Here is a 21,265-nt window from a genome sequence, read left to right on the forward strand (position 1 = left end):
CTGCTGAAACTTCTGTTCAGTAAATTATTCCTCCCATGGTTTGTACTTCTTTTAAATTTGTGCCTTGTTTTGAAACATTAAATCTAACACTTGTCTGAAATTTGGTTCAGATCTGTATTTAATTTCCCAAGATGGTCATTTACTTCATTTGTACTAAATCAGATTTTCATTTGTACCAAGTGTAATTCCCTTTAAAATTTAGTTGTTGATTCCAATTCTAATTAATTTCCATTATCTGTATACATCCCAGTCGTGATTCAGCATTGTGTTCATCTAATTTATTGGCTTGTTGGTCTATTTTAGTATTTGTTGCATTTGATTTTAAATTTACTTCAGTAACTGTCTGAGCATTTGTCAAGAAAGGCTTTCTGAACTTGACGTTTCAAGCATCCACTTTTGCTTTTAAGTCAACATTAATTGTCTAATCTGTCTCCTGTTAGTGATAGCCATTAAAAACAGTGCCACACAAAACAGCAAGGGGTGCAAGCCCCCTACATGAAAAACACGACCACACCATTACACCGCCACCTCCAATTTTTGCTGTTGGCATTACACACACTGGCAGATGACATTCACCAGGCATTCGCCATACCCACATTGGATTGCCACATTGTGTACTGTGATTCATCACTCCACACAACGTTTTTCCATTGTTCAATCGTCCAATGTTTACGCTCCTTACACCAAGCAAGGTATGGCTTATGAGCAGCCGCTCGACCATGAAATCAAAGTTCTGTCACCTCCCGCCTAACTGTCATGGTACTTGCAGTAGATCCTGTGTCATGCTCCAGATAGATGTCTGCCTGTTGCATGTTACGATCCTCTTCTACTGTCAGCGGTCTCTGTCAGTCGGCAGATGAGGTTGACCTTTACACTTTTGTGCTGTACGTGTCCCTTCATGTTTCCACTTCACTATCACATTGGAAACAGTGGACCTAGGGATGTTTAGGAGTGTGGAAATCTAGCGTACAGACATGTGACACAAGTGACATCCATTCACTTGACTACATTTAAAGTCCGTAAGTTCCGCAGAGTGCGCCATTCTGCTCTCTCATGATATCTAATGAGTACTGAGGTCACTGATATGGAGTACCTGGCAGCAGGTGGCAGCACAATGCATCTAATATGGAAAACATGTGTGTTTGTGGGTGTGCAGATACTTTTGATCACATAGTGTATGTAAATGCTCTGAGACTGCTATTAATAATATCTTTGTGGACAAATCTAGGAAAAGTACTCATAGGAGAAAACCAACAGTAAATGGGCTGTCTGGTCATGACATGCAGCTTCTTGTGTTAAATGTTGAAACTAGTCAGGGGAAAAAAAATCTATTAAATCTGAGCACAGGAGGGTAATAAATCAGTCAGAAATTGAGAATTTAGAAGATTGTTCAAAGACGTGAACCGGATAGATGTTTACAATACCTCTGACTCGGATAGAAAATACAAAGCATTCATTAATAAAGTTACTTCTACTTTTAAAAATTGTTTTCTCCTAAATATAACTGATATCAAACAGAAGTTAAAGAATAAATCATGGGTTACACAAAGAATAAAGATATCATGTGGGACAAAAAGAAAACTGTATCTACTGTCTTGGAACAGCTCTGATAGCATTGTAATGCATTACAAAGAATACTGCAAAATACTAAGCAAGTAATCCAGAAAGCAAAGCAGCTTTATTATGAGCAAAAGATAATTACATCAGGCAACAAAATAAGAGCTGTATGGAATATAGTGAAGACAGAGACAGGCGGGGCCAAAAAGGAAGACAAACAGATAGCTCTAAAAATAAATGAGACATCGGTAACAAGTGCAAGCAGTGTTGCAAACCTCATCATGTACTTTGTTTCTGTTTCTGACAGCATGGGGTTATCAGATTTGGTGAACAGTGCAATGGAGTATCTGAGACCAGTCTTTAAAAACAAATTCAGTAAAATGGAAATGACACATCTCCCAAAGAAATAGCATCCATCATAAAATCCTTAAAATCTTAAGTATTCTAGTGGGTTCGGTTCGGTTATCTGAGGGAGGAGACCAAACAGCGAGGTCATCGGTCTCATCGGATTAGGACAGGAAGTCGACCGTGCCCTTTCGAGGGAACCATCCCGGCATTTGCCTGGAGCAATACAGAGAAATCACAGAAAACCTAAATCAGGATGACCGGACATGGGATTGAACCGTCGTCCTCCCAAATGTGAGTCCAGTGTGCTAGACACTGCGCCACCTCGCTCGGTATTCTAGTGGTTATAATAACATATCAATGAAGTTAATTAAAGAGTGCTTATGTGAGTTGCGTCCTATCTTAAATTATTTGTGTAATCAATCTCTCTATCAGTGGAACATTTCCAGACTGCCTAAAATATGCTGAAGTTAGCCTCTTTACACGAAGGGGGGATAAAGAGATACCATCAAACTATCAACAAATTTCACTTTTGCCAACTTTATCAATAATATTTGAAAAGGTTGTGTTCAAGCATCTAATTGCAAATAATATATTTTCCAAGTCACAGTTTGGGTTTCTTAAGGGTTCTGATATAGAAATCTATTTCAGTTTTGACAGCACTTGATCACAACACTCAAGATTAGGTATTTTGTGTATGACAAATTTATTAAAAGTGCATGACAATGTTTCATTCTGGCAGGGTATCAATTCTGTAAATATTAGCAGTTCCAGTTTACTATAGTGTATTTACCTATTTTGACAATCTTCTTCAAATGATTAGGGTAGTAAGTATCATATTCAAATGTTTTATGTTTTTTTATTTTATTCTTTCTGACATGCTCTACACCCACAATAATCATCTCATTTTTGGGTTTGTGGAATGAAAACTGAATCTAATCTAATCGCTTCAATAGAAGCAGTATGTAATGAAAGAACTGCTGTTGTTACTGAGTGAGCCATTGTGCTTGTGTTATGAGATTCATGCATGTATTCATTAGGCTTTGATGTTTTCTGTAATCCTATTAAAAATGTCACGCTGTTGAGTGAGAAATTGAGGAAACTCTAGAGAAATAAGTGCATGATTCGGAGTTGGAGGGAGAAATATCTTGGTGGGAACAGTTCTAGGAAACTGCCAGAGGACTCTTCCAGAAAAGCATGAAATCAGTTTAAGAAATTGTTCCTAGTGTAGCTATCAGTAATAAGCTTGCAGGATAACACGTTCCTGATAAAATTCCATCATCTGAGATGACGCAACTACTAACATGGGTTTGCAAGATTTGTTCAGAGAAGATCAGACAATCCACTGACAAAGGAAGCAGGAGAGAAACAAGCTGGTATTGCCCTAATTGCAGCGTACTTCTCTGTGCGTGCCAGAACTCTAGGATAAGCATGAGGTGTGAGAATAGAGCCGGAAATATTTTGAAGGTGATTGTGTCTAAATGTCTGTAGGTTGAATAAAGGTATTGTTAAAAGAAAAATTCATATATGTCTCTTGAGTATACTTCACTTATCACGTGGTTTACTTTTAGAAAAATTATGAGGCAGTATATTTGAGAAAATAACTGAGATGATATGACAGTAACATCTAATTCTAAAATATAGGAAATGTAGAGTTAATTAACTGTAAAATTGCTTAATTCTGAATTAAATGTTTTAACCTGGTGCATTGGAATATTTGGTATTAAAAATATGTGAATTAATCAAAATTTTAATAACTCGACCCTATTTCTTGCAGCTTTTATTTGTGTACTTTGTTGTTTTTACCAGAGCCACAAGTCATATGTGTCAGAGAAACTGAATCCTGCTGGAGGAGATGGCTACATTCCTGTTTTTGTTTCTGCTTTGACAGATCCGAGCTGTTTCTTTGTGCAGGTTAGTGGCAATACAATAAAAAAAGCTGGCATACTTTTCATTCTGTGATATCTTATTGTCTTATATGTTGGTCCAACTCTTTAAAGTCAGACAAAAGTTTTCAGAGTCGCAAACTGTGTAATATGCATTATTTGTGGTGTGAATTCACGTCCTGTCAATTTCTGTTCAAAGAACTGGGTCTGCTAGCTACATCTTCTATATCTTTACTCCTTAATGAAATTTGTTATAAAAAAAATACATCCCTTTCTCCAACAAATAGCTCAGTTCATGAAGACAGTGCTAGGAAAAAAATGACAGGCAATGTTTTTCTGGACTCTATGCAGCTGAATGTGAGGGTCATGGTGCTGGGAAAAATAACACAAGTTTCATTACCTTAGGTCTAAATTTTCCTAATTTCCACCAGCACCACAATTCTAGTGTCTAGCTACATGAGGTGTGGAAAATAATGGTTCTGTGATACCTTCATCGTATGGTGCTGTAGGCCACTAATGTGAATATTTGTCTCGGAAAGGATGGTTGGAGGGGAAAGGGGCTGACTGTGTAGGAGGGTTAAGAATAAGTTATGGGTAGCACTAATCAGTGGTTGTGATTCTGTAATATCTCATGACCTGAACTTAAATAGGTATAGGAAGGGATGGCTGGCAAAGCTTATATGTGACAGTGTAGTGAGTGTGGTGGGATCACTCATGGAAAAATTCCTGTAGTAGTTGGTGTTAGAGCTGCACCTTTTTTTAGACTGAAGTCAGCTGATAGGTATACCTGCTTAAAGGAAGTCCCTCTAACTAAGGGCTCACCCTCGGAGAACATAATGTTTCCAAATAGAGAAGAAATTAACATATTTCATCAAAATATGAGAGGTATTGGAGATAAAGTTTGTGAACTTCTTATATGACATTATTGGCACATCGGAGCATCACTTAAATAATTTGACAATTCAGAGGCTTCTTCTACCAGGATACAGATTAGCTGGCTCTTTTCAAGGAGTTCCTTGCAGAGTAGGGGAGTGGTCATGTACGTAAAAAAAACAATATTCCGTTTAAGTCCATAGACATATCACACCACTGCACTGAACAGATATTTGAATGTTGTTCTGGGGCAGTTTAATTTTAGTGAAGCTAAACTTCTAATTGTTTTTTATAGGTTCCATAATTATAACTTCAGAGCATTTCTGCTCAAGCTAGAGAGGATTCTTGGTTCACTTTATGGAAGTACCAGGAATCAGTTATATGTGATGACTTCAATATTAATTTTGTTCATGATTGTGCAAGAAAAAGGATGTTGATAGATCTAAACTCATATGGTCTGATGCAGAATGTGTTTTTTTTTCCAATTAGGGTGCAGGGGAACAGTAGAATAACCAGAGACAATATTTTTTATTCATTCTTCATTACTAGATGGGCATTCTGTTAGTAAAAGGGTTCTCGGGTCTGTCAACTGTTGTAATTTGATATATTATTTCCCACAAAAATTTATTGGTAATGGTGATTGTTGCTGACTTACGTGGTGGGCCTTAATCAAAATGATATTTCATTCAATTTTGATTTACAATTAAATGCTTTTGTGAAGTTCTCCTTTTTAACAATAATAATCTTCAGTGGAAATTTTTGTTACGTTAATGAACGTTAGACTCTCTGAATCTTAAAACATGGTCATATAAGTTGAACAATGGAATAAATTTTTTCATATTTATTTTCTCGGCTAGTCAGTACACTTTAAAGCAAAAATCTTTAGTTATTATTTACAGTTGTTGCCCACACACCCTCAAGAGTATTTTTTCTTACCTCCGTTAACCATTGCAGTGCAGTCGGAGTCCTGGCTCTGGCTACATCTACATACATACATACTCCGCTATCCACCATACAGTGCATGGCACAGGGTACCTTGTACCACAACTAGCATCTTCTCTCCCTGTTCCACTCCCAAACAGAACGAGGGAGAAATGACTGCCTATATGCCTCTGTACGAGCCGTAATATCTCTTATCTTATCTTTGTGGTCTTTCCGCGAAATATAAGTTGGTGGCAGTAAAATTGTACTGCAGTCAGCCTCAAATGCTGGTCCTCTAAATTTCCTCAGTAGTGATTCACAAAAAGAACGCCTCCTTTCCTCCAGAGACTCCCACCCGAGTTCCTAACATTCGCGTGATGATCAAACCAATCAGTAACGAATCTAGCAGCCCGCCTCTGAATTGCTTCTATGTTCTCCCTCAATCCGACCTGATAGGGATCCCAAATGCTCGAGCAGTACTCAAGAATGGGTCATATTAGTGTTTTATAAGCGGTCTCCTTTACAGATGAACCACATCTTCCCAAAATTCTACCAATGAACCGAAGATGGCTATTCGCCTTCCCCACAACTGCCATTACATGCTTGTCCCACTTCATATCGCTCTGCAATGTTACGCCCAAATATTTAATCGACGTGACTGTGTCAAGCGCTACACTACTGGCCTCGGCTGTTGTATTGAAAATAAGAATCTTAAAGCTACGCATTTTCTGCAACGTTGGGCGGCTGTTGAGAAAAATGTATATTATGTTAATAGCGGGCGAGTTTATCCCTTCCGCTAATTTTTACAAGTTAATATCGCCACGTAATGGCGTTGTTGGCTGCATCGGCCGCTGCGATTGTTGAATTGTAAATTACTCGAATGCAGGTTAATTCAAGGGAAGGCGGACATGAAATTGGGATCACCTCTTACAAATTAAAAGTGAACAATAATATTAAACCAATATATTATCTGCATAATTAGTGCATATATGCTTACATTTGCCAGCACTCTCAAGAAGTCCGTCTACACGCAACCAAGACAAGAGAAGAAGTGAAGACGACTAAAAAATTAACAAAAGAGCGTGTCTTGTCATCTCTTTAGATCATTTTGTTATATTTCTTTGCCCTCAAAGCTTATACAGAGAAATTATTATAATACGAGTACATGAGAAAAATGTATATTATTCAATTTTTAAATGTCTCTTCTTTATAAATACCGTATTTACTCGAATCTAAGCCGCACTTTTTTCCAGTTTTTGTAATCCAAAAAGCCGTCAGCGGCTTAGAATCGAGTGCAAAGCAAGTGGAAGTTCTGAAAAATGTTGGTAGGTGCCGCCACAACTAACTTCTGCCGTCGAATATATGTAGTGCTACACAGGCATGCTTTGTAGGCGCCAAGATAAATACTGGCGCCAAAACCTCCGCGTCAGTAAATAAATTAAAAAAAAAAAAAAAAAAGGTGGAAGACGAGCTTTTTTTCTCCACCCCGAGTTTCGACCACTGCATTTTCATACATTATCCAATGAAGTAAATACAAATTCCGTATTGTTCATCTTCGAATGTAGCAGAATTTCAATGTACTACGAAAATCCGACATGCAAGACTGTTTGGGATGTTTGTCAATATGGCCAACTCTACTTTCTGAATTTTTTCCTACCTGTGAGAAGAGATGGTTGCTAATAGGAACCTGATGAAATGTGAATCTCATGCAGTATTCTCTTCACCATAAGAATAATACAAATATCAACATTTTGCCATGTATTCTTTCGTGTTTGCTGCTATCTCATTGAAATCCTGTCTGCCTAATAAACTACGAAACTAGAGTGAGACAACAGCAAACGCGGAAGAATATACGTATCGTGTCATGTTTATATTTGTATTATTCTTATGCCTAATAGTAATACAGTCAGAAATGAAGCACGGCAACTGACTAGATTTTTAATTCTAAGATGACTCTAATTTCTGTACAGAATTTGATGTACTAAAGAAGCGGTCGCAAAGATTTTCAAACGGAGAAACATTTTCGCCTAACTCTTGTTCAGAACATGTTCTATCATACGCAGTCTATTATTTGGTTCTTGTTGATCATTATCAAAGAAAGCAGCGGTGTGAGTAACAACAAATAGCAGTCTCTTGCCATTGTTTCGCAAATGAGACGATTACTCTCTCTTTTTTTTTTTTTTTTTTTTTTTTTTTTTTTTTTTTTTTTTTTTTTTTTTTTTTTTTTTTTTTTTTTGTAATTGTAAGCGGTGGTAGCGCGCTCAAAAGCAAGCCATGCCGCGAACGGCGACAGGCCGTAAACACGCACCATCAGAATGCGACAAACAATGCGTGACACAGTACAGTAAAGCATTTTCAGCTTTGAGTGACGTAAACACCTATAACAAAGAAAACAGCACTTATCAGATCAAAGCAAAATAAGCAATCGATTCAAACCAGACGAAGCACGTGAAAAAGGAAGCGCCTGACGCATAGCAATGGCTACCTGGTAAAGCTTAACTGCTAAGCTTACGACTCAAACCAAACTACTGTAGCTCTATCATCATTCATTCGACCTAAATTGTGTCTCATACTACAATGGACCAACTTTGTTTTGATTTGGAGGTGCGGCCTAAAACTTTACTCTCCCCTTGAATTTCGAGTCTCAAATTTCCGGTGCGGCTTAGATTCGGGAAATTTTTTTTCCCTTTATTTCGAGTCTCATTTTTCAGGTGCGGCTTAGATTCGAGTGCGGCTTAGATTCGAGTAAATACGGTACTGTTTTTTAAGTCTTTTCGTATTATTTTACTGGGGACGCTATAGGGTGAATGGCCTTTCAGACCATGATGTGCAAATTTTAACACTAAAAGGCTTTTGTACTCAAACAAAAGTCATATATAATTACAAACTATGTAGGAAAGCTAATCCAACAGCGACAGCGAGTCTTTTAAATCTCGCTAAGGAACAAAAGTGACAGGATGATTATAGTGCCAATAACATAGATGACAAATATAATGCTTTTCTTAACACATTTCTCATGCTGTTTGAGAGTTGCTTTCCATTAGAACATTCTAAAGGGGGTATGAACAGTAAAAGCCAGCCTGGGTGGCTGACTAGAGGGTTAATGATATCTTGTAGAACAAAGTGGGAATTGTATCAAAATTTTAGCAATAGTCACAATCAAGCTACAGTAGCCCATTACAGACAGTATTGGAAGGTGCTTAAAAAGGTTGTTGGGAAGGCAAAGAGTATGTGGTATGCAAATAGAATAGCTAATTCACAGGATAAAATTAAAATCATATTGTCAGTTGTGAAGGAAGTGACTGGTCAGCAGCATAAGGTCGACAGTATGAAATCAATTCATGGTAAAAATATCTGTTACTGATAAGTCAGTTATATGTACAGTATTTAATTATCTCTTTCTGAGCATTGCTGGTGAATTAAATAAAAATTTAGTTTCTACAGGGAATCATATAACTCTCGTGTAAAATGCCTTTCCGAGACTGATGTCTGAAATACTCCTCTGTGATACTGACAAAGGGGGGGACAGAGTCAGTAATTAAATCACTGAAGACTAAGTACTCTCATGGATATGATGAAGTGCCTAGCAGAATATTAAAGTACTGTGTTGCACATGTTAGTCCTGTAGTTAACCATATTTGTAATTTTTCCTTTAAGACTGGCCAGTTTCCTGGATGATTAAACTACTCAGTAGTAAAGCAGCTTTATAAAAAAAGAAGAGAAAGGGATAATGTAGACAGTTTTAGACCTATTTCTGTGTCATCAGTGTTTGCTAAAGTTATTGAAAAGGCTGTGTATGTAGGGATAATTAATCATTTTGTATCGCATAATTTGCTATCAAATGTACAGTCCGACTTCAGGAGTCATTTAGCAACTGAAAAAGCTATATTCTCTTTTCTCTGCGAGTTACTGAATGGATTAAACAGAAAGTTTTGAAGGCTTGGCAAATTTTTATTTAACTAAGGTGTTTCATTGTGTTGATCACAAAATACTGCTCCAGAAGTTGGACCATTACGGAATACAGGGAGTAGCTCACAATTGGCTCACCTCTTACTTTAAAAATAGACAGCAAAAGGTCATTATTCAGTGTTGAGAATGGCTGTGATGTGGGGTCTGAGTGGGGTACAGCCAAATGGGGGGTACTTCAGGGATCAGTGTTAGGTCCACTCCAGTTCCTTATTTATATAAATGATACACCCTGTGTAATTTTTCCTTTAAGACTGGCCAGTTTCCTGGATGATTAAACTACTCAGTAGTAAAGCAGCTTTATAAAAAAAGAAGAGAAAGGGATAATGTAGACAGTTTTAGACCTATTTCTGTGTCATCAGTGTTTGCTAAAGTTATTGAAAAGGCTGTGTATGTAGGGATAATTAATCATTTTGTATCGCATAATTTGCTATCAAATGTACAGTCCGACTTCAGGAGTCATTTAGCAACTGAAAAAGCTATATTCTCTTTTCTCTGCGAGTTACTGAATGGATTAAACAGAAAGTTTTGAAGGCTAGGCAAATTTTTATTTAACTAAGGTGTTTCATTGTGTTGATCACAAAATACTGCTCCAGAAGTTGGACCATTACGGAATACAGGGAGTAGCTCACAATTGGCTCACCTCTTACTTTAAAAATAGACAGCAAAAGGTCATTATTCAGTGTTGAGAATGGCTGTGATGTGGGGTCTGAGTGGGGTACAGCCAAATGGGGGGTACTTCAGGGATCAGTGTTAGGTCCACTCCAGTTCCTTATTTATATAAATGATACACCCTCTAGTATTACAGATAATTCTAAAATATTTCAGTTTGCTGATGACACTAGCTTGGTAGTGAAGGATGTTGTGTGCAACATATGCGCTGTTTCAAATAGTGCAGTTCATGACAAAAGTTCATGACTTGTAGAAAATAAACTAACACTAAATCATAGTAAGACTCAGTTTTTACAGTTTCTAAAACACTATTCAACAAAACCCAACATTTTAATTTCTCAGAATGGGCATATGATTAGTGAAACTGAACAGTTCAAATTTCTAGGTGTTCAGATAGATAGCAAACTGTCGTGGAACGCCCAAGTTCAGGATCTTGTTCAAAGACTTAATGCTGCCATTTTTATTGTTCGAATGGTGTCTGAAGTAAGTGATCATTTGACACGAAAATTAGTCTACTTTGCTTATTTTCATTCGCTTATGTTGTATGGTATTATATTTTGGGGTAACTCTTCTCATTCTAAAAGGATATTTTTGGCTCAGAAACGGGCAGTTCGGGCAATAAGTGGTGTAAGCTCACAAACCTCTTTTCAACCCCTGTTCACTAGTCTGAGTATTTTGACATTGCCCCCCCCCCCTCTCTCTCTCTCTCTCTCTCTCTCTCTCTCTCTCTCTCTCTCTCTCTCTGTGTGTGTGTGTGTGTGTGTGTGTGTGTGTGTGTGTGTGTGTGTGTGTGTGTGTGTGTACTGTTGTTTCTTGTTAAAAAATCTCAGCTTATCCTCAAGAATTAGCAGCTTGCTTCCACTCATTTAATACTCAGCAGAAATCCAGTCTGCATTTGGATCACACTTCCTTAACTCTTGTACAGAAAGGTGTGTGGTATACTGCTGCATTCATTTTCAATAAGCAACCACAAGAATTCAAAAATCTTAACAGTAATCTACGTCCTTTCAAAAAAAAAAAAAAAAAAAAAAAAAAAAAAAAAAAAGAGGCTGAAGAGTTTCTCCACCTATTCTTTTGAGGAGTTCCTTGATTTATTTTTTTAATTTTTTTTTTTTTTTTTTTTTTTTTTTTTTTTTTTTTTTTTTTTTTTTTTGGGGGGGGGGGGGGTTGTGGTTCATAAACATGTTATTTTATCTGTTATTTCATGCACTGACACATTCCATGACCTTGGAGATTTGCTCCTCAATTTGGTCCTGTTTAACTAGATGTGTAAATAAAATAAGTAATTTAGTGCATGCAAAATGCTGTGATCAATAGATGTGCAGTCAGCTGGGGAAGCATGGGGGAGAGCGGCAGTGGTTAGTGGTCAGGGGTCACTCGGAGCACTGTAGGAGGAAAGTCATCAACTGAAGCCTACACTCACATTTTTTGTAAATATTAACTGGGTCCCCTCCATGCCCACACTTGCAAGGTGACCATTCAAAAAGATCTGTCACTTCTACTTTTGTTAGTATTTAAAAAGAATTCCATTGAAGATGCAGGTATCCATTTTTGCCTGGTTTGTTAACCATTTTCAGCTTTCAGAGAAGTGTCATAAGTGGCGAATTTTGAGTAAAACCTACATGCATTTCTCTGGTTGTCGTGTCAAAATTTACTTCTTTGGCCAAAACACAACGTAGTTTACACTGTTGTGAGAGAATTCTGAAACAGTGGTTTATTAAGTGAGAAACTGAGTAAAAGTAAAGTCACATCCTCTGTAAAGAAAAAGGTAAAAAAGTGTGATGTCTTCATATATGTTGTTCTAAAACCCACAGCACTTCTTGTTTCACCAGCTATTGACGGCTCTTAAAAATTACATTCTTTCACTGAAGAAGTCTTCAATTATTGGAATAACACGGTAGATAATTGAGTTTTACATAATAATGATAGGTCAAATACTCTCCTCTTAGGGTGCTATCATTTGTCAGAATCTCATTTAGATATCTGAAACCATTTATGAAATACGAGAAACATTGTGGATCTTTCACTCTGGCTGTATCGCCAGCATGACGCGATTGGAAATGAGTATGCTACATTAGATCAATTTTCTCGAGATTGGTGACAGATACCTGTACCCAAGTCTAAAGAATCAATATGTTAGCTAAATTTCATACACAACATATTGTGCACCAAACACAAAATCGTAGCAACCTCAGTTTTTGATTGCACAGTTTTCCAAATTTCACACTGTACACACAATTTCATTAATGGTCATAGTTATTGTGATATTTACGTAAAAGTAAGACACTTCATCATGAGCCTCACATAAAGCTGTAAGTAAAGCAAAAATGAATTTTTTTTACTGAATAGTTTTTGTAAAATCACTTGAAAAAGATTGCAGAGTGTGCATGTCAAGTCTGTCATCGCCGACAAGCCGAAAGGTGACAAACGTTTCTCGGCCTCCCTTTCTGAACAAATGAATGAACTCACCCAGTGCTTTGGATGAGAACTGGTCACTGCGCATCGGCCACCGTATCCTGCATGAGCTATAACATAGTGCACACAACTAAGTGTGGCAGGTGAGAGGTATGTGATCACTATGAAACCGATGAAAAGGAGTGCGAGATCAAAAGTTAGAGGAAGGTCAAGATGTAAAGATGTCTGAACAAAAGATGAAAGTATTATCATAGTAAGGATTGGAGAGAAGAGGAATGGGATGGCAAAAAGGGTGTACGGAGCTGGGACAACTCGCAATAATATAATTTGGGTGCGTGTGTGCATGTACAAGAGGGGGCAGGGTGGAGAAAACAGATTCCTAGTAGGAACTCTTTCTTTCTTTCAGTTGGTGGGACAACATGCAGTTGAACTAGACCATCTCGTAGAAGAAATGACGCAGTATTACAGCAAAGAGGAAAATCAAGAAATTCATAGAGTAAATGAGGTGAGTAAATCATATTTTCATTTTGCCTCTACAGATAATTTTCTATCAGTAAAATATCATTTCATTATTTCTGCTTCACTTTTCTCCTTATTACTGTTCATATTTAGTTTTTGTATTTCAGATAAGTGTAGGACAGCTAGTAGCAGCACCCTTTACTAATGATGAAATGTGGTATAGGGCCATAGTGAGAAATGTTACTCTGGATGAGTACGATCCAAAAGAAAGTGACTTGCTGCTTTTCTATCTTGATTATGGGGACTCGGCTGATGTCAAGCAGAAACAGGTGTTTCACTTGCGAACAGACTTCTTAAGACTCCGATTCCAGGCTATTGAATGCTGCCTCGCAAATGTTAAGCCAAAGTAAGTTATTGCTGATCAATTTCTACGAACTGATGTAATCTTGAAGATGGATGAACGTATGTATTATGATTAATTTCGTTTCCATCATTTGACTCTGATTGGAATCTGATAACAGCCTGAAGTATTGAACATTTAGTTTGTCATTTCTTTTGCATTTGATAACGAGACTAGATTGTTTCTGTAACTTTCGTACAACTCCTTTTTGTTTCTCATTAATTCACTGCAGAAGTCTGTTTAATGCTAATGGGACATTAACTTAGATATATGACATTGCATACATGCCCAGTATATGTTGTTTTTACAAGGAGACACGAGGTCTCCTATCTATGGTGGAAAAAGTTTTGATTGGTTTTGAGATAGTGACAGCTGCATGTATCAACAACATTGTGCTCACAGCATAGCAGGGTAGTGGGGTAAGTGTGCAGCCAGGCGATAGAGCTTCACGAGTGTGTGCGGAATTCGTGGCCGTCCCAGCTTTACAGAATTCTCAAAGAAAAATCTACTGCTGAAAACCATGTAATAAGTGGAATCTAAACAAAATTCTTTTTAAAACAATTGTCCCCAGCTCCCCCCCCCCCCCCCCCCCCCTCTCTCTCTCTCTCTCTCTCTCTCTCTCTCTCTCTCTATCACATTTCCTTAACAAGTTCACATTCTTCTTCCTTGGAGCGCTTCCTTGCATTGTTTGAGCCATGTATTGACTTTCTGTTTGTTAGTGTTTGGCTATGATTAATTGTGAGGAAGTCATCTGCATGTAGAGCGTCTAGTGGGAGGACTGTATGGTACTGTTTAAGTTTGGCATAGATGTAAACTTGGTTCTTGCATCATATGGCTGCTTAGGTTAAAGGCTGTTTACTCATTTACCCCTGCTTTACCATTAGTCATCTGACTATAGATATAATGTTTGTTCTGAACTGTTTTTTCTAAAACAGGATCAAAAATCCTGCCTCCGCTTCTGCCTCCAGAAGTTGGTTGAACTGTTTAGGGACTACATCGAGAGAATAAAAAAGTTATATCATCTGCAAAAGGTAAAGAGACTCCATCAGGTTCTTGTTCTTACACCCTATTCTTTCATACAAATTCCATGGTCTAAAGAATGACCGCATTTCCACCAAGCTGTTGTTCAAATCAGTATTTTAATCACCAGTGCCTAGTTTCAAGCATGTGCTCATTCTCTAGTGCACAAATGGTTGTGGATGCACTATCCTCATAAGTTCCACATCCATTTGTGCACATAAAAATCGGCACATACTCGAAAGTAGTTACTGGTGCTTAATAAAGCATGCATGTAAACTAACAACCTTGTGGAAATGATGTTCTGTATGTTTATTAAGACATAGTACCCACCAAGTACTTGGTCTCTTCCCATAAAACTAACTGAAGAGAAAATGTATGAACTTCATTGTATAGCAACAACTGAAAATTTATATATTATTGAGTTTGAAAGGCAAGAAGTTATGATGCAGTTTGGCGAGCATAAAATGAGCACTTAAATAAAGGATTGAACAGAAATTATATTAAAAAATAGAGCTTTATAAGGAAAGAATTCAGGAAAAATAAGGTTTATTTAAATCGTGAACAAAACTGTGCTTTGAGGCAAAAGAAAGTTACCTTATTTATTGGATGACCCTCGTATATAACATATGCATTCTTTTCTGTTGTGATTGCTCAACTTATGCCGCTTCATTTACTCCTTATTTTACAGGATGGTCTTGTTTTATTTGCCTTTATGTCTTGGAACATCTGCAAAAAATTCAGAAGTGATGGTGGTGGATGCTGTGTACTTCATTGTATAATGATGACAACTCCTATATCATCATGAGCTAATCGCTGGACGAGTTAATAAATAAATGATACTTTTTTTATTTTTTTGTTACATTATACATCCTAAATCTGTTTTGTCTTATGTAATTGTACATACAGTTTTTTTACATCTTTTGCCACTTCATTGTTAGCTAATATCGTGAATATTCTATAATGACATTTTCGAAAGCGTGTTCACCAAATATAGCAAAAGATGTTAAGCTACTGCCACTGGACACATGTTGCTTGTGTTGTCTTTGTGACACTGATTCTGGACATAGGGTGCAAGGTTGTATGGTGAGGAAGTTGAGGTAATTATGAGGGCTGACTTTTACAAGGGCTGGCTTTTTTCCTGTAACTTCCATGATAGTTTCCCATCTGTATCATGAATATCTGAAAAGAGAGGTTTTTTTTTATATATATATAATGTCTAAAGGTGGCAGCACTCTCGTATCAGTAGTTTGGTAGTAATGCTCTATTGTGTAGACGTTCTTTGCATTTCATGTACCAAACTGTGGAGGTCACGTGATAGGTGCAGCACGGCGCGTTATGAGAATTCTTTGTTTGTTTAAACCGTGCAGCCACTGCAACTTACGAAAAGCTGTGGCAAGCAAATGGTGTAGGTGGACTATCTTGTGCAGCAGTGTTTACTTGTTCAAGGATTTCAGAGAAAGGTGAGCCTGGTGTTTTGGCTTCCGCTCTGACTGAAGTCAGCATCAACATGGCTGCTATGATTCTATGTGAGGATCAGTGGATAACCTCAGTGAAGTGTTGAGAATTTCACATGGCATTATTCTTGTTGATGTTGTGGTCTTCAGTCCTGAGACTGGTTTGATGCAGCTCTCCATGCTACTCTATCCTGTGCAAGCCTCATCATCTCCCAATACCTACTGCAGCCTGAATCTGCTTAGTGTATTCATCTCTTGGTCTCTCTCTACGATTTTTACCCTCCACGCTGCCCTCCAATACTAAATTGGTGATCCCTCGATGTCTCAGAACATGTCCTACCAACTGATCCCATCTTCTTGTCAAGTTGTGCCACAAGCTCCTCTTCTCCCCAATTCTATTCAATACCACCTCATTAGTTATGTGATCAACCCACCTAATCTTCAGCATTCTTCTGTAGCACCACATTTCGAAAGCTTCTATTCTCTTCTTGTCTAAACTATTTATCGTCCACGTTTCACTTCCATACAAGGCTACACTCCCTACAAATACTTTAAGAAACGACTTCCTGACATTTAAATTTACACTCGATGTTAACAAATTTTTCTTCTTCAGAAACACTTTCCTTGCCATTGTCAGTCGACATTTTATATCCTCTCTACTTCGAACATCATCAGTTATTTTGCTCCCCAAATAGCAAAACTCCTTTACTACTTTAAGTCTCTCATTTGCTAATCTAATTCCCTGAGCATCACCCGACTTACCTCCACCACATTCCATTATCCTCGTTTTGCTTTTGTTGATGTTCATCTTATATCTTCCTTTCAAGACACTGTCCATGCCGTTGAATGGCTCTTCCAAGTTCCTTGCTGTCTCTGACAGAACTACAATGTCATCAGCGAACCTCAAAGTTTTTACTCCTTTTCCATGGATTTTAATACCTACTCCGAACTTTTCTTTTGTTTCCTTTATTGCTTGCTCAATATACAGATTGAATAACATCGGGGATAGGCTACAACCCTGTCTCACTCCCTTCCCAACCACTGCTTCCCTTTCATACCCTTCGACTGTTATAACTGCCATCTGGTTTCTGTACAAATTGTAAATAGCCTTTTGCTCCCTGTATTTTACCCCTGCCACCTTCAGAATTTGAAAGACAGTATTCCAATCAACATTGTCAAAAGCTTTCTCTAAGTGTACAAATGCTAGAAATGTAGGTTTGCCTTTCCTTAATCTTTCTTCTAAGATAAGTCTTAAGGTCAGTATTGCCTCACGTGTTCCAGTGTTTCTACGGAATCCAAACTGATCTTCCCCGAGGTTGGCTTCTACCAGTTTTTCCATTCGTCTGTAAAGAATTCGCGTTAGTATTTTGCAGCTGTGACTTATTAAACTGATAGTTCGGTAATTTTCACATCTGTCAACACCTGCTTTCTTTGGGATTGGAATTATTATATTCTTCTTGAAGTCTGAAGGTATTTCACCTGTCTCATACGTCTTGCTCACCAGACGGTAGAGTTCTGTCAGGACTGGCTATCCCAAGGCTGTCAGTAGTTCTAATGGAATGTTGTCTACTGCGGGGGCCTTGTTTCGACTCAGGTCTTTCAGTGCTCTGTCAAACTCTTCATGCAGTATCATATCTCCCATTTCATCTTCATCTACATCCTCTCCCATTTCCATAATATTGTTCTCAAGTACATCGCCTTTGTATAGACCCTCTATACGCTCCTTCCACCTTTCTGCTTTCCCTTCTTTGCTTAGAACTGGGTTTCCATCTGAGCTCTTGATATTCATACAAGTGGTCCTCTTTTCTCCAAAGGTCTCTTTAATTTTCCTGTAGGCAGTATCTATCTTACCCCTAGTGAGAGAAGCCTCTACATCCTTACATTTGGCCTCTAGCCATCCCTGCTTAGCCATTTTGCACTTCCTGTTGACATCATTTTTGAGACGTTTGTATTCCTTTTTGCCTGCTTCATTTACTGCATTTTTATATTTTCTCCTTTCATCAATTAAATTCAGTATTTCATCTGTTACCCAAGGGTTTCTACTAGCCCTCTTCTTTTTACCTATTTGATCCTCTGCTGTCTTCACTATTTCATCCCTCAAAGCTACCCATTCTTCTTCTAGTGTATTTCTTTTCCCCATCCCTGTCAGTTGCTCCCTTATGGTCTCCCTGAAACTCTGTACAACCTCTGGTTTAGTCAGTTTATCCAGGTCCCATCTCCTTAAATTCCCGCCTTTTTGCAGTTTCTTTAGTTTTAGTCTACAGTTCATAACTAATAGATTGTGGTCAGAATCCACATCTGCACCTGGAAATGTCTTACAGTTTAAAACCTGGTTCCTAAATCTTTGTCTTACCATTATATAATCTGTCTGATACCTTTTAGTATCTCCAGGGTTCTTCCATGTATAAAACCTTCTTACGTGATTCTTGAACCAAGCGTTAGCTATGATTAAGTTATGCTCTGCACAAAATTCTACCAGGCGGCTTCCTCTTTCATTTCTTACCCCCAATCCATATTCACCTACTACGTTTCCCTCTCTCCCTTTTCCTACTACCGAATTCCAGTCACCCATGACTATTAAATTTTCGTCTCCCTTCACTACCTGAATAATTTCCTTTATTTCATCATACATTTCATCAATTTCTTCATGATCTTCAGAGCTAGTTGGCATATAAACTTGTACTACTGTAGTAGGTGTGGGCTTCGTGTTTATCTTGACCACAATAATGTGTTCACTATGCTGTTTGTAGTAGCTTACCCGTACTCCTATTTTTTTATTCATTATTAAACCTATTCCTGCATTACCCCTATTTGACTTTGTATTTATAACCCGGTATTCACCTGACCAAAAGTCTTTTCCTCCTGCCACCAAACTTCACTAACTCCCACTGTATCTAACTTTAACCTATCCATTTCACTTTTTAAATTTTCTAACCTACCTGCCCGATTAAGTGATCTGACTTCCATGCTCCGATCCATAGAACGCCAGTTTTCTTTCTCCCAATAACGATATCCTCTTGAGTAGTCCTCGCCCGGAGATCCGAAGGGGGACTATTTTACCTCCGGAATATTTTACCCAAGAGGACGCCATCATCATTTAAGCATACAGTAAAGCTGCATGCCCTCGGGAAAGATTACGGCCGTAGTTTCCCCTTGCTTTCAGCCGTTCACAGTACCAGAACAGCAAGGCCATTTTGGTTAGTGTTACAAGGCCAGATCAATCAATCATCCATACTGTTGCCCATGCAACTACTGACAATGCTGCTGCCCCTCTTCAGGAACTACACATTTGTCTGGCCTCTCAACAGATACCCCTCCGTTGTGGTTGCACCTACGGTACGGCTATCTGTATCGTTGAGGCACGCAAGCCTCCCCACCAACGGCGAGGTTCATTACATATTATCCTCTCCATATGATCCATGTTCATGTCCGGTTGGTGCTGTGTCTGTTGATCCTTTGGTAATATTGTGCGTGTAGTGGCTGCACATAGCCAAATGGACAAGTGTGGTGGAGTAGCAGATGTTTCTGTTCTATACACAATATTTTTTTCTGGTTTCTGTTTCTATATACTTCTGTGAAGAAGGGGATTGTACAGTAAACTGTGCAGAATAGTGTATATATAAATTCTAGTGCATTATCTTTGTGAGAGTCCACTTTCTTGTATAGTATAAATTGCAAGTAGTGTAGCAGCAGAACTTAGGTGGCACGCAGTGACTATTTGGAGAAGTATTACATTACTTGTGATATAGATAAAAATATATTAAAGCTGGCAAGGGACTGCACTTGTTGTGTACGAATGCAGGGGGAATTGGCCACTGTCCGTAAACAGCTGAAAGCTGTGTTGGTTGTGGTCAGCAGGCTTCAGGCTGCTGCTCTGGACCGTGGTTGCATTGGGGGAAGTGATACAAATTCTTTGGCACCTCTGGAGCTGACAGAACTGCCTGGGATCCATGATGATTCTGTGCCTTCTGATTTGAATGTCCCAGCCAGTTGACACTTACCTGACAGTGAATGGCAAACAGCAGCAGGATCATGAATCTCTGACTGGAAGGCGAACATAGGTACCGGCTTCACAGATGATCCATTACACCTCAACAACAGTTTTGAGATATTTCTCACTCCTTAAAGTACTTCCGAGCCTGCACAGGATCCCTTGCCTTTTTGATCCGTGATCACTCTTCCCGAGTGGTATAATAAAGTTCCTTGGGATGGAAAAGCTTCTGTCCACAAATGAGCATGGTTTTAGAAACCATTATGCGAAACTTAAGTTTGCACTTCTCTCACATGATATCTTGCGAACCATGGATGAAGGGCAGCAGGCAGATTCCATGTTCGTAGATTTCTGAAAGGGTTTGACACAGTGCCCCACCAGACTGTGAACAAAGGTATGAGCATACAGAATAAGTTTTTAGATATATGAATGGCTCCTAACCAGTGAATTGTGACAGAGCTCCTGCTAGTCTCTGTGTACATAAATGATTTGACGGACAGGATGAGCCTCAGTATGTGACGCTTTGCTAGTGCTGTAGTGTACTGGAAGGTGGTGTTATTCAGTAGCTCTAGGAGCAAACAAGATGACTTAGATAAAGTTTATAGTTGGTGTGATGAATGCCAGCTAGCTCTAAATGTAGAAAAATGTGATTTAAAACAGATGAGTAAGAAAAGCAATTCCATAATGCAAATATAGCATTATCAGTGTGCGGCTTGACAGTCAGGTTGATAAAATATCTAGGCATAACATTGCAAAGCAATATGAAATTGAATGAGAATGTAAGGGTTGTAGTTGGGAAGGTGAATGATCAACTTCTGTTTATTGAGAGAGTTTTAGGGAAGTGTGGTTCATCTGTAATGAAGACCGCATGTAAAATGCTAGTGCAAGCCGTTTTTGAGTACTGCTAATGTGTTTGGGATCCCCACCAGGTCAAATTAAAGGAATACGTTGAAACAGTTCAGCGGCAGGCTGCTACACTTATTAGTGGTAGCTTGGATCACTACGCAAATATTACAGATGTGCTTCGGCGTATCGAATGGGAATCCCTGAAGGAAAGATGATGATCTTTTCGAGGAACACTGTTGAGAAATTTTGGAGAATGAGCATTTGAAGCTGACTGCAGAATAATTCTACTGCTGCCAATGTACATTTCGCATAAGGACTACAAACATAAGAGAAATTAGAGCTTTTATGGAGGCACATAGGCAGTAGTTTTTTCTCCTCGCTCTATTTGCAAATGGAGCAGGAAGGGAAATGACTAGTGTTGGTACAACGTACCCTAAGTCATGCACCATATTGTGGCTTG

General features: G+C 38.4%; 1 protein-coding gene across 2 annotated transcripts in view; it reads left to right on the forward strand.

The window, feature by feature from the left end:
* LOC124595733 (tudor and KH domain-containing protein homolog) overlaps nt 1-21,265 on the forward strand; it is a 68,904-nt gene that overhangs the window by 37,990 nt on the left and 9,649 nt on the right. For both annotated transcript variants that reach the window (XM_047134607.1, XM_047134608.1), the window contains 3 exons: nt 3,712-3,816; nt 13,042-13,140; nt 13,262-13,500. In XM_047134607.1, coding sequence (XP_046990563.1) covers nt 3,712-3,816; nt 13,042-13,140; nt 13,262-13,500 — 443 coding nt within the window. The remainder of the gene's footprint in view (nt 1-3,711; nt 3,817-13,041; nt 13,141-13,261; nt 13,501-21,265) is intronic.

This window comes from Schistocerca americana, chromosome 2 (genome assembly GCF_021461395.2).
Source record: "Schistocerca americana isolate TAMUIC-IGC-003095 chromosome 2, iqSchAmer2.1, whole genome shotgun sequence".
In the NCBI taxonomy this organism is placed as follows: Eukaryota; Metazoa; Arthropoda; class Insecta; order Orthoptera; family Acrididae; genus Schistocerca; species Schistocerca americana.